Here is a 13128-nt window from a genome sequence, read left to right on the forward strand (position 1 = left end):
ATAACACATTTCATTCTGTTGTTCGCACGGAAAAGTTTAAGTTTCATATTATTTGTCGATATATTACATATTTCTTTGATCTTCATGATTTCAGTTTCGTGGCTCAGTCACCAGAACCATCAGAAGAAATCAGGTTCTTTGGGAATCTGTTGTGTGCAGCAGCAGAGAGAGAACATCAGACAGGAGAGAAGATACTGAGGCTGTTATCATCAGTGTGCAGATATGAAACATTCACTCTGAAAGAGAAATTGTGTGATTTCCTGCTGGATCTGTACTCTTATGACCCTGAAACAGTCCAGAGAGTCCTTCCATCATTACAGTCAGTTTTCCAGTCAGCTCCTGCAGTCTGGTCCATAAACCTCTCAGAGAGAAAGAGCTCCATCCTCCTGGAAGTGCTGAAACTCACATCAGAGAAGAAACAAGTGAAGCTGACAGGCTGCTCACATGAAGAGAGTGAAGTGAGGAGTTTCCTACAGTGTCTGACTTATATCTCAAAGCTCAGGTAAGACTGACTAATAATTTAAAAACACTATGTTTCTTACTTCAGATGGAGTGGAAATTAAACATCCTGCTCCCAATAGCCTGTATTTTGAAAAAAGTTATTAATTGGCCTTTACAAATAAAACATTGCATCATAAAGATGCAATTGTTGGTCACCAGGGATGATGTATTTTTGAAGGCTAACCCTGAAGTTAGCATTGCCTGGTTCCCTCCATAAAAAACCTACAGGGATTTTTGCATTGTATCTTGGTATATTGGAGAAAATAAGCTGTGTGACCAACACACAAGTTTCTGATACATTTTGTTTAGCAAGATAATCTTCAAAAGGACTGGTGAGTAGATGAGTCTGTGTTCACTGTGATGACGTTCAATGTCCCAACAATCTCTGTAGTCTCATTGAGACACTTGTTAGCAACCGCTAACTGTATGTATAATTAAACTGTGGGACGTTAATGATGTGTTTTATGTTGTAGAACAAAACATGTAAATATCTTAAGCCAATAAAAGAAGAAGGAAACACAGGATGTTGGAGTTTAAACACAAAAGATTTATTTTCAAATTAAAATGAAAGTAACTGGGTCAACAACATACCAGCATCTTTAAAAGGAACATAGCAGTCATCCTACAACAGAAGAAACACAACCAATGTTATAAATGTTTTAAAGCTGAGAGCAACTCCAACACTAAATGTTAGATCACTAATTAACAGAAATCACCTCACTGCTCAATATCCTGGCTCACTTAGCACATTACAGCCACTTGGCCCTCTGGCCCATTGTTAGTTTACACAGAGCTTATACATCAGCATGGCCTAATGGTGAGGGAGCTCAGGTGTGATCCTCCTCTCATAGGCAAGAAGGGGGAGAGGGCGTCACTTGGAGGGAGCATCTGAACAAACAAACACAGGTGCAACACTCGGACCGTAACAATGTACTTTACTGTCTTGTGCTCAGTAGCAGGTGTTTGTATTTTAGCAGATAAACTGAGTAAAACATGGCTCTGTTTCTGTTGTTAAATTGTTGTTCTAGTGTCTCTCAACAGTTCAAAGGTGAAGTCGAGTTCTTTGGGAATCTGTTCTGTGCAGCAGCAGAGAGAGAACAGCAGACAGGAGAGAAGATACTGGAGCTGTTATCATCAGTGTGCACATATCAAACATTCCCTTTAAATGACATATACATTGATGAGGAATATCAGTGTGGTTTCTTGTTGGATCTGTACTCCCACGTGAAGGACTATGACCCTGAAACAGGCCTGAGAGTCCTTCCATCATTACAGTCAGTTTTCCAGTCAGTTCCTGCAGTCTGGTCCATAAACCTCTCAGAGAGAAAGAGCTCCATCCTCCTGGAAGTGCTGAAACTCACATCAGAGAAGAAACAAGTGAAGCTGACAGGCTGCTCACATGAAGAGAGTGAAGTGAGGAGTTTCCTACAGTGTCTGCCTCATATCTCACGGCTCAGGTAAGACTAATGATTGGTTGTTAAAACATTAAGTTTTCTCCTTCAGTGGTGTTATTTAAATGAATCTTTTTTTATAATCATGGTTTGTGTCATATACAACAAAAAGGCAGATAAAGATGTAATTGTTAGAGCTGATGTTGTCTGGATGTGATATGCTCATTTGATCAGCCATGCACTTGTTATGTCACTGTGTCATATTATGCAAAATCTGTTTCTTAATTATCGTAAATATTTTGGTATATTCAGTTTGTGAGCAGATAAACTCCACATCAGTAATGCAGGACTGAGTTTCAGTTGTTGACATCATGTTATAACTAAAGGTTCAATTCTTGTTCCAGTGTCTGTCGCTGGTTTATAGGTAAAGTCGAGTTCTTTGGGAATCTGTTCTGTGCAGCAGCAGAGAGAGAACAGCAGACAGGAGAGAAGATACTGGAGCTGTTATCATCAGTGTGCAGATATCAAACAGTCCATTTTGATGACATGTACATGGATGATTATGATGATGATGATGATGATCATGATGAGAATGATCGGTTTGGTTTTCTGCTGGATCTTTGCTCCTATGTAACAGACAGAGAGACTAAAACTGGCCTGAGAGTCCTTCCATCATTACAGTCAGTCTTACAGTCAGTCCTACAGTCAGTTTTCCAGTCAGTTCCTGCAGTCTGGTCCATAAACCTCTCAGGGAGAAAGAGCTCCATCCTCCTGGAAGTGCTGAAACTCACATCAGAGAAGAAACAAGTGAAGCTGACAGGCTGCTCACATGAAGAGAGTGAAGTGAGGAGTTTCCTACAGTGTCTGCCTCATATCTCACGGCTCAGGTAAGACTAATAATATGTATTTAAAACATATTACCGGTAAGTTTTTTACTTCAGTGGTGTTATTTAAATGAATTTATTTTTATAATTGTGGTTTGTGTCATATACAACAAAAAGGCAGATAAAGATGTAGTTGTTAGAGCTGATGTTGTCTGGATGTAAAATGCCCCTTTGATCAGTCATATAATTGTCATTTCACTGTGTCATAAATTATGCCAAATGTGTTTATTAATAATATGAATATTGTTGTAAATTCAGTTTGTTAGCAGATAAACTCCACATCAGTAATGCATGACTGAGTTTCTGTTGTTGACATCATGTCATAACTAAATGTTCAATTCTTGCCCCAGTGTCTCTGAGCAGTTTGAAGGTGAAGTCGAGTTCTTTGGGAATCTGTTCTGTGCAGCAGCAGAGAGAGAACAGCAGACAGGAGAGAAGATACTGGAGCTGTTATCATCAGTGTGCAGATATGAAACATTCCCTTTTAATGACATGATTGGTTATGATGATGATGAATGTCAGTCTGGTTTCCTGCTGGATCTGTACTCCTACATAAAGGACAAAGAGACTGAAACAGGCCTGAGAGTCCTTCCATCATTACAGTCAGTTTTCCAGTCAGCTCCTGCAGTCTGGTCCATAAACCTCTCAGAGAGAAAGAGCTCCATCCTCCTGGAAGTGCTGAAACTCACATCAGAGAAGAAACAAGTGAAGCTGACAGGCTGCTCACATGAAGAGAGTGAAGTGAGGAGTTTCCTACAGTGTCTGCCTCATATCTCACAGCTCAGGTAAGACAGGAGGAGATAGTGTCGACATTTTTTAATAATCCAGTTCATCATTGTCAGTGTTTTGACTGTAATGTGCATATTAACAATGATGAACAAAGACGAATTTTGTTTCTGTCTTCAGTATTTCTACGGGAGTATTTTAATTTAAAGTGATATCATCACACAATAAATGTCATTCTGAACTTCATGGTCCATCAGCTGGTTTGTAATGCAGCATGTTTCTGTTTTCACTCCTCTTCCATGATATTGTGTTTAGTGGTGATCCAGAGTTCTTCCAGCATGTGTGCACATTAATCTGTGTGAGATCCAGAGAGGCTGAGCAGTTGGCCTCTCTGCTGCGACTTCCTGGCTTCACCCTGCAGTTAACAGGAGAGTTGGGCTGGAGAACCTGCAGGTCTGTGGGAAGAGTTCTCAGACTCTGTGGTTCTGATGTGGATCTGGTCTTCACACCCAGAAGGATCTCCGTCAGAGGAGCCTCCCTCCTCTTTAGACACACAACACAACTACACAGTCTGAGGTCTGCATGTCTATATTTAATGTTGTTCCTATAACTCCATCTGGTCCAGTTTGAATGTCCTGTTAGTGGTGAACATCATCATGTCACAGCTGCTTCTTCTCTCCCTCTCTTTGACCTTCAGGCTGTCCAATGGTACGGCCTTGTTTTTGTCTCAGTGGGTCAGAAGAAAGAGGGTGGCCTGTCTGTTGGCTGTTGAAGAGCTTTCTCTTGCCCCTCAGAGAGGTCTACCATCACAAAGAGTTCTGTTGAAGGTGGTCAGTAGTTTGGCGTCCCTGCTGAGATGCTGGACAGTCAGCCGGTTGGACCTGACTGAGTTCTGTGGTTCTGCTCTGAGTCTGGTTCCACTGCTGCTTCATGATGATCCTCTGACAATCAAGTAAAAGTCTTTCATGAGCTTGATAAACACAGTGAATCAAAATGCAGAAAGTTTTTATAATTTATATATTTTTTTGCTATATTATGTTAATTCTCACAAGGAAATCACAATCGTGCAAAATACAGATGATTTTTTATTCAATTAATTAGTTGCTGTTAACATCTATTCCAGATATCCATTAAATTTGGATACATTTTTAAGAGTTTGGACTCAGAATGGTTTAAGTGAAGTACTGCCTTGAATTGTGAAAGACTTAAACTGGCATACAATGAACTATTATTCACTCTAACTAAGGCCTGACTCCAAAGTAAATCTGGTATGTTGAGAAAAAGTTATTTTACATCTTTGATTTTGGGAATGGTAGTTTCAGCTGTTGAGATTATAATGAGGTATGTTTGGGATATTAGCCCTTCTGATTTCAGTGGGATATTTAGTATTTCCTTATATTCTGAGCATGGTGGTGAGTAGGGCTGTCACTTTTTATGAAGATCAAGTCTCAAACTAATTTGAAATGACATCCAATTTGAATTGGAATAACCCTGGAATTGTATTTTGTGACTCCAGTTCCATTATGAGATCCCAAAACCCATCTCCTGAAATGATACCCAATGGGCCGCTTATCTTTGCACCTAAATCTTGCTATCTTGTTGCCGTTTATATTTCTTGCTTCAATTAGTAGCTGAGTGTGCCAGTTGGTAGGCAGTCAGATGAGGTTGTACACTTGATGTTGCTCAGGCAGCTCCGCTCACCGCCACTCACCTTCTGGCTCATGAAAAAAAGGAGAATTCTAAAGGACTTAAAGGACACCCTTGCAGATGCCTTTTCTGCATCTAGAGAGAACCATTTCTGGTACCTCTTCAGATGCAAGAACATGAATAATGCTTAAAAGGTCTGGGACAACACTGAAAGAGTGAAGATTTCTCATAAAACCAGCTTGGTCATCCTACTCATTTATATCTATCTGCAGACTCAGTGAAAGGATTTCCCAGGAGCTACTCTCCCTCCTCCAAGAAATCCAGGACGAGGACTTGACCTGGACCTTCCTGAGTAAGGCTGATGGAGACCTGAGCTCGTGTTCTCTGAACTGGGAGGTTCTTCACTATCTGCTGCAGCAGTCGTCAGCTCAGACCATCACTGTGAACCTGAGGAAGAACCGCTTCTTACAGGAGAACATCCCACGTCTGCTTCCCTTTCTGGACAGTATTCTATTTAAAAGGTTCTTGGTTTTTGTTTCTTTTTTACCTTTTAACCAATCAGACATCAGTTTATCCTATAAAGTAATGATGTGCAGGTCATGTTTTTTTAATACTCGCCACCTGCAAAAAAAACCCATGATGCACTATTCGACTGAAAGCAGCCACCGTACATGGTGCAAATTCTGCTGCTGGGAGCAGAGAAGACTACAACAAAGCTGTCTCTTCTCTTTTTGTCTTTGTCACCCACTCTCAGAAGAGGCTAAAACAAGTAAATCAAAAATTAAAGGAATAAATGAACTGTTCCAAACTTTTTTCCCTTCTCTCACACATGAACAAAGCATTTTTCACATCATAACGGTGGACTGTTACAAAATAGTAGCATTATGTGTCAGACTACTCAGTGTTTTAGCCTAGTGTTTGGCTGCACTGACCTAAAAGGTCCACAGTCACAGGTGCATCCCCGGGTCCCGCTGGTTACGGGTCAACCCGTGCATCACTTCTCTTTAATCATTTGCATAAGTATTGCTGTGGCTTAAGATTTACAACAGTTGGTTGATAAAGAAAAAGTAACTAATCAAAGTGTTCTGGTGAATACACTTTATATTTTCAGGCCCTGTCCCAGCTTTGTGTTGACTGCCATCACAGAGATCTATTGCACTCGTGCCAGTCCCTTTATACCCAGTTTACTGAGGTCACTGGATAACGTGATCAACCTGACCTGCAGAGAGATGAACTCAGTGGACTGTGCTGCTCTGCTCTTCACCCTCCAACACTCTGACAGAGTTAAACTGAACCTCCTCTGGACCTCCATACCAACAGAGGAGATGGAGTCCTTCCTCTTTACACTGGACAGAGTTTCTCAACTCAGGTGAGACGTTAGTGTTGTTCTTCAGTGTATCTGTCTTCTTCAACACACAGGACATAATGCACCTCTATGCATCACTATGACAGTTTGGGGGATAATTTTATTGTTTGACTTAATTTTCTCCTCAAAATAAGTTTGGTTTGCTTCCAACCTTACGTTGGTCTGACTGCTTGTGTTTCATGACCAGAACACGTATGAGGGAAACACCGTGTTCCCAGGTCTTAGCTATAAATGTGATGGTCTCTCTGTAACATTTACTGACAGAAATGAAAGACAAAACTACAATAATAAGATCCAAGTTTTTAAGAAACATGATTATCCTTCATTAATATTATTTGTGGTGTCTTTTATTTGGATAATTTGTTAACCTGCACATCATATTGGTAACTGATCGATAATAGGACGTGGTTAGAATGTGTTTAATATTTTATTTTTGTCTCTATTTAGTGTTGACAGAAATCTGCTGCTGAAGTTGATCCACTGCTGTGCTGCCTCTGACGCCCAGCAGGGGGCAGCAGTCAGCCTGCTCAGGACTCTGCAGCACAGGCTGGATCTGTCCTGCTCCTCCTGTGTGGAGCTGCTGCAGGAGGGTCAGAGTGAAACCCTCAGTCTGACTGATGACGACTGCAGAGCCGTCTCCACCATCCTGAGACACAGCAGCCAGGACACTGAGCTCCACCTGCAGGACTGTGAGGTGGAGGACAGCGGACTGGACCTGCTGTTTCCTGTCCTGGACAGAGTCCTCCTCAGGTGAGAAAGACAACAGAATAAGTCATATTCTGACTCTCACCTCACCAGAACTGTACCTGCACATTGTTGCAACAATTGTGAATTCTTCTCTTGGTAGCATCACATTTCTGGCTTCTCCTCTGGTGCTTAGTGGTGGTACTAATACACACCAACCTCTGCTGCTCTTCTTGAATAATACTCCTCCTCTGGAGCCGCTCTTTATCCGGCCTGTCCACTCTGTCCAGCCCAGAGACACAGCTGCAAGCTGAAGGAGTTGGTGTGTTTACTGGGGAAAGTGCAGCTGGGGGTCCCTGTATCACCACCAGCAACACAGACACACCAGCACACATGTATAAATACTAGTAACGTTAAAAACCACCGTAGGTTACGCTCTAGTCTCTGTGTAGAATCTACGTAAATCATCCTGACCAGTCTGCTCTTTGTTCTGATTCTCCTGTTCAGAGCCAGTAAGACTGTCGTCCTCCAGCTGATGTCCCTGGTTCCTGTGAACAGAGACAGAGACACAGTGAGGCGGGCGGAGTCCCTGTGTGGAGCCCTGGGTGGAGAACTGGACCTCAGTCACACCACACTGGATCAGAGGTCCTGTGGAGCTTTGGCTCATCTGCTGGACGTCTCTGAAGGGCTGACAGAACTGGACCTGAGTCACTGTGAGCTCACTGACCAGCTGCTGCTTTCACTCCTCACACATCTGCACAAAGTCCAAGTCCTGGAGTGAGTATCAGTCTGTCCACATACAACAATATATATAATTGTAGTTATTTTCTGTATGTGTGTGTGTCCCTGGCTGTTGTGTGTTGGACAGAACCTGTACTGCCTCCACCAGCAGCAGCTGATATGATTTACAGTCATAAATATCCTCCGTGTCACTTCCTGTGTTTGTGTTTCAGTCTGAGTCACAATAAGATCACTGATGCTTCAGCTGACATGCTACTTGAACTGGTCTCCATCAACCCCTCCATGGACACTGTGCGGTGAGCATACATGAATCAATGTACCATCATTCATTCAGACATTTGTGCTTCATCCTCCCAGGTGAGTTAAGTTAATACTGTTCCACATGTTACTGTGGCTGAGTGAGTGATGTTTCTCTGCTCTGGTCTTTTTTAGACTCTTCGGGAACAAGATTAAGGACAGAACTCCTTTTAAGAAACTCAAGCAGTTTGAAATCTGGTGAATCAGCCGTCAGTGTGGTGGTGATGTGCTGATCAGGGAATCATTCATGTCTAATGATCGTTTGATGATTATGTGTTACTGTTTTGGTGGTGAATAGTTTATAATACGGTACCATCATGTTCCACACGGTGATCTCTGCTTCACAGATGAGAACATCATGACTCTCGTTCTTGTCTATAGATTGATCCAGACGGCAGTTTGATCATGACTTCTTTGGATACGCTACGTTTTTGGTTTATGGTTTCATATTTATGTGAAAACTCTCAGGTTTTAGACATCAGGTTGTTCTTTTGTGATCGTTAAATGATTTGTTTGACAAAATAAATGTAATTTTATGAGTAGGCCTAATTTATCTTTTATTTAATTTTGTGGCTACTGTATTTTTGAATTACAGGTTTCTGTACTTTATTTTGGGATGAATGTTAAGTGCAATGTGAAGAAGAATGAGTAATGATGAATTACGGGTATGTTCAGGTAAATATCATTCAGGTAAAAATTATTTTGGGAAAAAATTGTAAATATCCGTTTACATGATCATTTTCTCTGCCCATGAACATTTTTAGTTTTTTTTTTTTACAGTTAATTTGCTTTCAGCAAAATTTGATGCACATTTATTGTTTTTTTTTCATATTTGATGCAAATGTGTGAAATGATTTTTGACCATAAACAATCTCTGATGCACATGTATTATTTTGCATTCATCGTTTCAATAAATAATCTTTGTGCAGATCTTTGAATTTATATGAATTAAATATTCTAAAATAAACGATCTTTGAAACACCTGGATGGACTTTTTTTTTTTTTTTTTTTTTTTTTTTTTTTAAATTTTTTTAGCATAGACGATCTTTGATGGCCGTATGACTTGTTTTTTTGGCACTCATCTGTTCAATAGACGATCTTTGACGCGCGGCTCGTGGACGTCGTATCGCGAGACTGTCAGTTGGAACAGGTGCATTGTGGGAGTCAATCTCTGACGCTGTCTGCTGTTTGTTTCTGGACATTTAACGCCTCTTTTCTTGTATATCAAAGCTAAAATGCGTCACCAGGTCGACATTAAATAAGTTATTAAATCAGAAGAATAGTTTTGTAGCTGCGGTCGTGTGGACGGACTGTGAAATGGAGGCCGGTGAAGGTAAAAGACGACTTTATCGAGCTAACTTAGCTAGAAGAGAGGAGCTAATGATGCAGGTACAGTTAGCTTTAGCAGCTAACGCTCATAAACAAACATGTTTAATGTTAAATGTTTGTAAAGTCGTAGATGTTCATGAAGAAATGATCTAATGAAGGACGTGTTTTTAAAGACAGGTGGTTGTAAGTGCATACAACGTGACATGATGGACAGTTAACAACATTCTCATGTAAAGCTGATTTAAACTGCGATTAGTTGAATTGAATTAAATTTGTTTATTGTCATTGAAACAAGTACAACGACATTAAGTGCAGTCATTTCAGTGCAAATAGAGCTTGATAAATAGTAAAAAAAAAAAGGAAAAAAAAGGCACGTCCAGTTGATTATTTAGTCAGATGAGTTAATGAGTTAATGTCAAAGTGTCTCAGAAAACAAACCTGAAATGTCCCTAAGAATCCCCCCGACCCACAAAAACACACCTGACGTGAAGCAAAGACGCACAACAACACACACAAAAACACAAAGACACGAGTGCTGGTGGTGTGTAAGTGTGATGGAGGGCGATGGGGAGGCCGAGGTCAGTGTAGTGTGACTGTGACAGACTGATGCACTTGAGAATATCACCTCAGTGCAGGCGGTATGTAAAGCAGATGAGGTTCCTGTGTGTGTGTTGAGGATTTTATGTCACAAGCGAGTGAAGAGAGCAGCCGTGAAGACGTTGAACCCATGGGCCTGGTGAGTACGACACACTTTGTCTCAACGTTTATCTTCACTTTGTTGCTGATGATCAGTGAACCATCTGAACATAAACCATCAAAACCAGTTTCCCTCGTCGTCTCAGCGCTTCAGGAACGAGGATGTGAAGCATTGCTGCCTAATTCAATCAAGTTTTTGGTTTAAGCTGCTACAAAACAATTTAAAACAACAGTGACTTGTTAAGACAAAGTCTGTCTGGAACATTTCGGCAGTTTTTCTTCAAAAAACCACAGAAATCAACAAGTTTTCTCAGGTAACGATGCGCTTCATGTGGTCGCTCGTGTGTAACATCAACAAAACATCCCGTCAGCGAGCAGCAGCGTAGTGGAGAGTGTGTCGAACTTTATTTGAATCTTAAAAAATCATCGAAGGCAAGTCTTCGTTTCGATGATGTCGAGAGAACAAATAAAACCGAATATGAACAAAGAATGATCACAGATGAGATGATGACATGATGATGTGGCCCCGAGTGTTTGGATCTCAGTGTAGTGACCCAGAGGAGCTTTGTGTTTAAAACTGGTGATTGAAAAGCAAATTGGTGCATCTCTGTTTGACGTGGCACGGCCATAAAAAGACTTCCTGTTATTAATTTAATGACTGTAAACTTTCAGCAACAACTGTTTAAATGAAATCATGCTGCCGAGTTTCCTCAGGTCCTGCTGGATGTTCAGCACAAACTTCAAACGTTCATAATGTCTTTGTGGATTTATTCAACATAATCTCTCTTGCTAGTTTTGTTTTTTTCCATGTTTCACAGCAGTATACAAGTAATTAAAGCAGATGTCAACTTTAAGAATAAAAGAAATGCCAGGGCCTGTTTAAAGCTGATGTGACGCCTCCATGTTGTGGCTTCCTGCTCAGATGTCTTCAGGTTTTTCTTGTGGTTAAATCTAAAGCAGCACCTTCGAGCTCACGTCCTGCCTCGTTACTCGACGATCTCTTCGTGTCTCTGCAGAAAAATTCCCACCCCAAGTTGTTCCCGGGAGACATCGTGGAGTATCCCAGGAACAAGTTCTTCTCTCATTTCGCCATCTACTACGGAGAGAGAGACGGCGTTCCCTACGTCGCTCACCTGACCTGCCGAGGTCGGTGTTTCACCTCCAGTGATCCTGATATTCTGTATTTTAGAAACAAATTCAATGTGACTTCAACGGTTGATGAACAGTTTGTTGTTCTGCATAGTGAAGATGTTAAAGCCTGTGGGATGAAACTTAATATCATAATACTGCAGCAGGAAGGAGGCAAATAAGTCATTAAGTCACTTTTGTTTCTTACTTCCAAGTTTTATTTCCGTTTTAAAATGTGAAAAATTCAATTCCAGTAAAATATTGAATCTTTCTGTTAATTTCTTCTAAAATCAAACAACATTTTCTGTATTCTTCTGTAGAAACTAAAATATTCTTACTGCATTTTTTCACTTTTCTTTTTTTTTTTTTTTAAAACACTCGAACACAAACTGCTTGATCGTCTTACTTGGGTTTTGTGTAAGACTTTTCCAGCAGTCTCCATTATCAAACACAATGTTGAACACTTGTTGTGTGTTTGTTTGTCAGATTCAGACACCAAGCTGCTGCTGTACGGTCGAGCTCTGAGGTCAGAGGTCAAACTGGATCCCCTGGAGATGCTGGGGACAAAGTACAAGGTAACTCAGAGAAATGTGATCAAATTGTGAACGACTGTCACAGAAACACACTGACTGAAGTGTCGCAGGTCAACAACATGTTTGACGAGGTGCACCCCGCCAGAGACTTCCACAACGTGGTGAAGCGATCGATCGACGACATGATGGGCCGCGAGGTGACGTTCGACATCCTGTTTCACAACAGCGAGCACCAGGCGACGCTCTTCAGATACGGAGTCAAGAAATCTGAACAGGTCAGTCGACAGACGATGTTGTTTCACTGATATCAACTCGTTTTCTTGTTGAAATCAGTTTCTTCAGTTGTTTTAAACCAAGTCTCCAGCTTAACATTTCCACGTAAAACCTGAGCAACAGCAAATCAAACGAGAGCTTTTTAAACCTTTTTGATTGACGTAAGTTCCACCTGGATCTGTGCTCGGCCCACTTCTCCTCAGTTTATATATAAATGACAAACATTCTCACATATTTAATAATGTGATGATAATCTGTGTGTTACAGATAGACAAGATTTATGAGCACATCATGCCGGCCTGGAAGAAGCTGTTTGAAGAGAAAAAACTGTAAAAACTACTTAATGTTCAGTTCTCGTCTCAGCCACTGGAGGGCGACGTCGCTCCTCCTGGTGCGCTCTCTTCTGACGGAGAGCTGTCAAATATGATAATCATTCGAAAAATAAAGTTGTTAGATCACAAAAAAAGTTTGGATAAAAATGTTGTATTTGGACCAACAGATTAGACACAAACACATTATTATTATTATTATTATTATTATTATTATTATTATATAAATGTTTGTAATCTCAAATTTCATGTACTGCAAAAATGGAATACAAGCTGCAGGTTGTTAGCACCTATGCTAATTATTTAAATCAGGGGATTCAAACAACAACGCAGGCCAGTAACTACTTAATATCTGATTAATTTTACAAAAGAAATCAGTCTTTATAAATCTTTTATCAAAAGGTTTCCAGATTAACTCCTGCTGGTTTCATTTATTTCAGTTTTCATGTTTAATGTTAAAACATTTTTGTTCATCATTTATCATCTCGCTATCTGGATTTTCTGATTTGTTTTGTTGCTTTAACTTAAATGAACCAACAGATCTTTGTCAGATCTTCACTTTATAAATAAAGTTATTTGAAACGTTCAGTGTTTGAGTCTTTG

At 40.5% G+C, this 13128-nt stretch overlaps 2 protein-coding genes across 17 annotated transcripts in view; both read left to right on the plus strand.

The window, feature by feature from the left end:
- LOC119015185 overlaps positions 1–13128 on the plus strand; it is a 66846-nt gene that overhangs the window by 15824 nt on the left and 37894 nt on the right. For 9 of the 14 annotated variants that reach the window (XM_037090929.1, XM_037090932.1, XM_037090931.1 and 6 more), the window contains 4 exons: positions 95–502; positions 1530–1958; positions 2297–2779; positions 3127–3408. In XM_037090929.1, coding sequence (XP_036946824.1) covers positions 95–502; positions 1530–1958; positions 2297–2779; positions 3127–3408 — 1602 coding nt within the window. Of the gene's footprint in view, positions 1–94; positions 503–1529; positions 1959–2296; positions 2780–3126; positions 3562–3817; positions 4079–4199; positions 4455–5421; positions 5671–6260; positions 6519–6962; positions 7266–7362; positions 7522–7706; positions 7977–8152; positions 8237–8372; positions 9219–13128 lie in introns of those variants that run through there. The other 5 variants (XM_037090937.1, XM_037090940.1, XM_037090938.1 and 2 more) reach the window with 5 other exon arrangements.
- Positions 9386–13113, plus strand: LOC119015280 (phospholipase A and acyltransferase 1-like). 3 transcript variants are annotated; one of them, XM_037091131.1, is made up of 6 exons: positions 9386–9570; positions 10243–10302; positions 11279–11408; positions 11877–11965; positions 12034–12198; positions 12464–13113. In XM_037091131.1, the coding sequence occupies exons 2-6, from the start codon at positions 10249–10251 to the stop codon at positions 12527–12529; spliced, it is 504 nt and encodes a 167-aa protein (XP_036947026.1). In that variant the 5' UTR covers positions 9386–9570; positions 10243–10248; the 3' UTR covers positions 12530–13113. The 3 variants fall into 3 exon arrangements, with proteins under 3 accessions (XP_036947026.1, XP_036947024.1, XP_036947025.1); XM_037091129.1 differs by lacking the exon at positions 10243–10302 and having other exon boundaries at positions 9386–9626; XM_037091130.1 differs by lacking the exon at positions 9386–9570 and having other exon boundaries at positions 9634–10302.

Source organism: Acanthopagrus latus, chromosome 24, assembly GCF_904848185.1.
Source record: "Acanthopagrus latus isolate v.2019 chromosome 24, fAcaLat1.1, whole genome shotgun sequence".
Lineage (NCBI taxonomy): Eukaryota > Metazoa > Chordata > Actinopteri > Spariformes > Sparidae > Acanthopagrus > Acanthopagrus latus.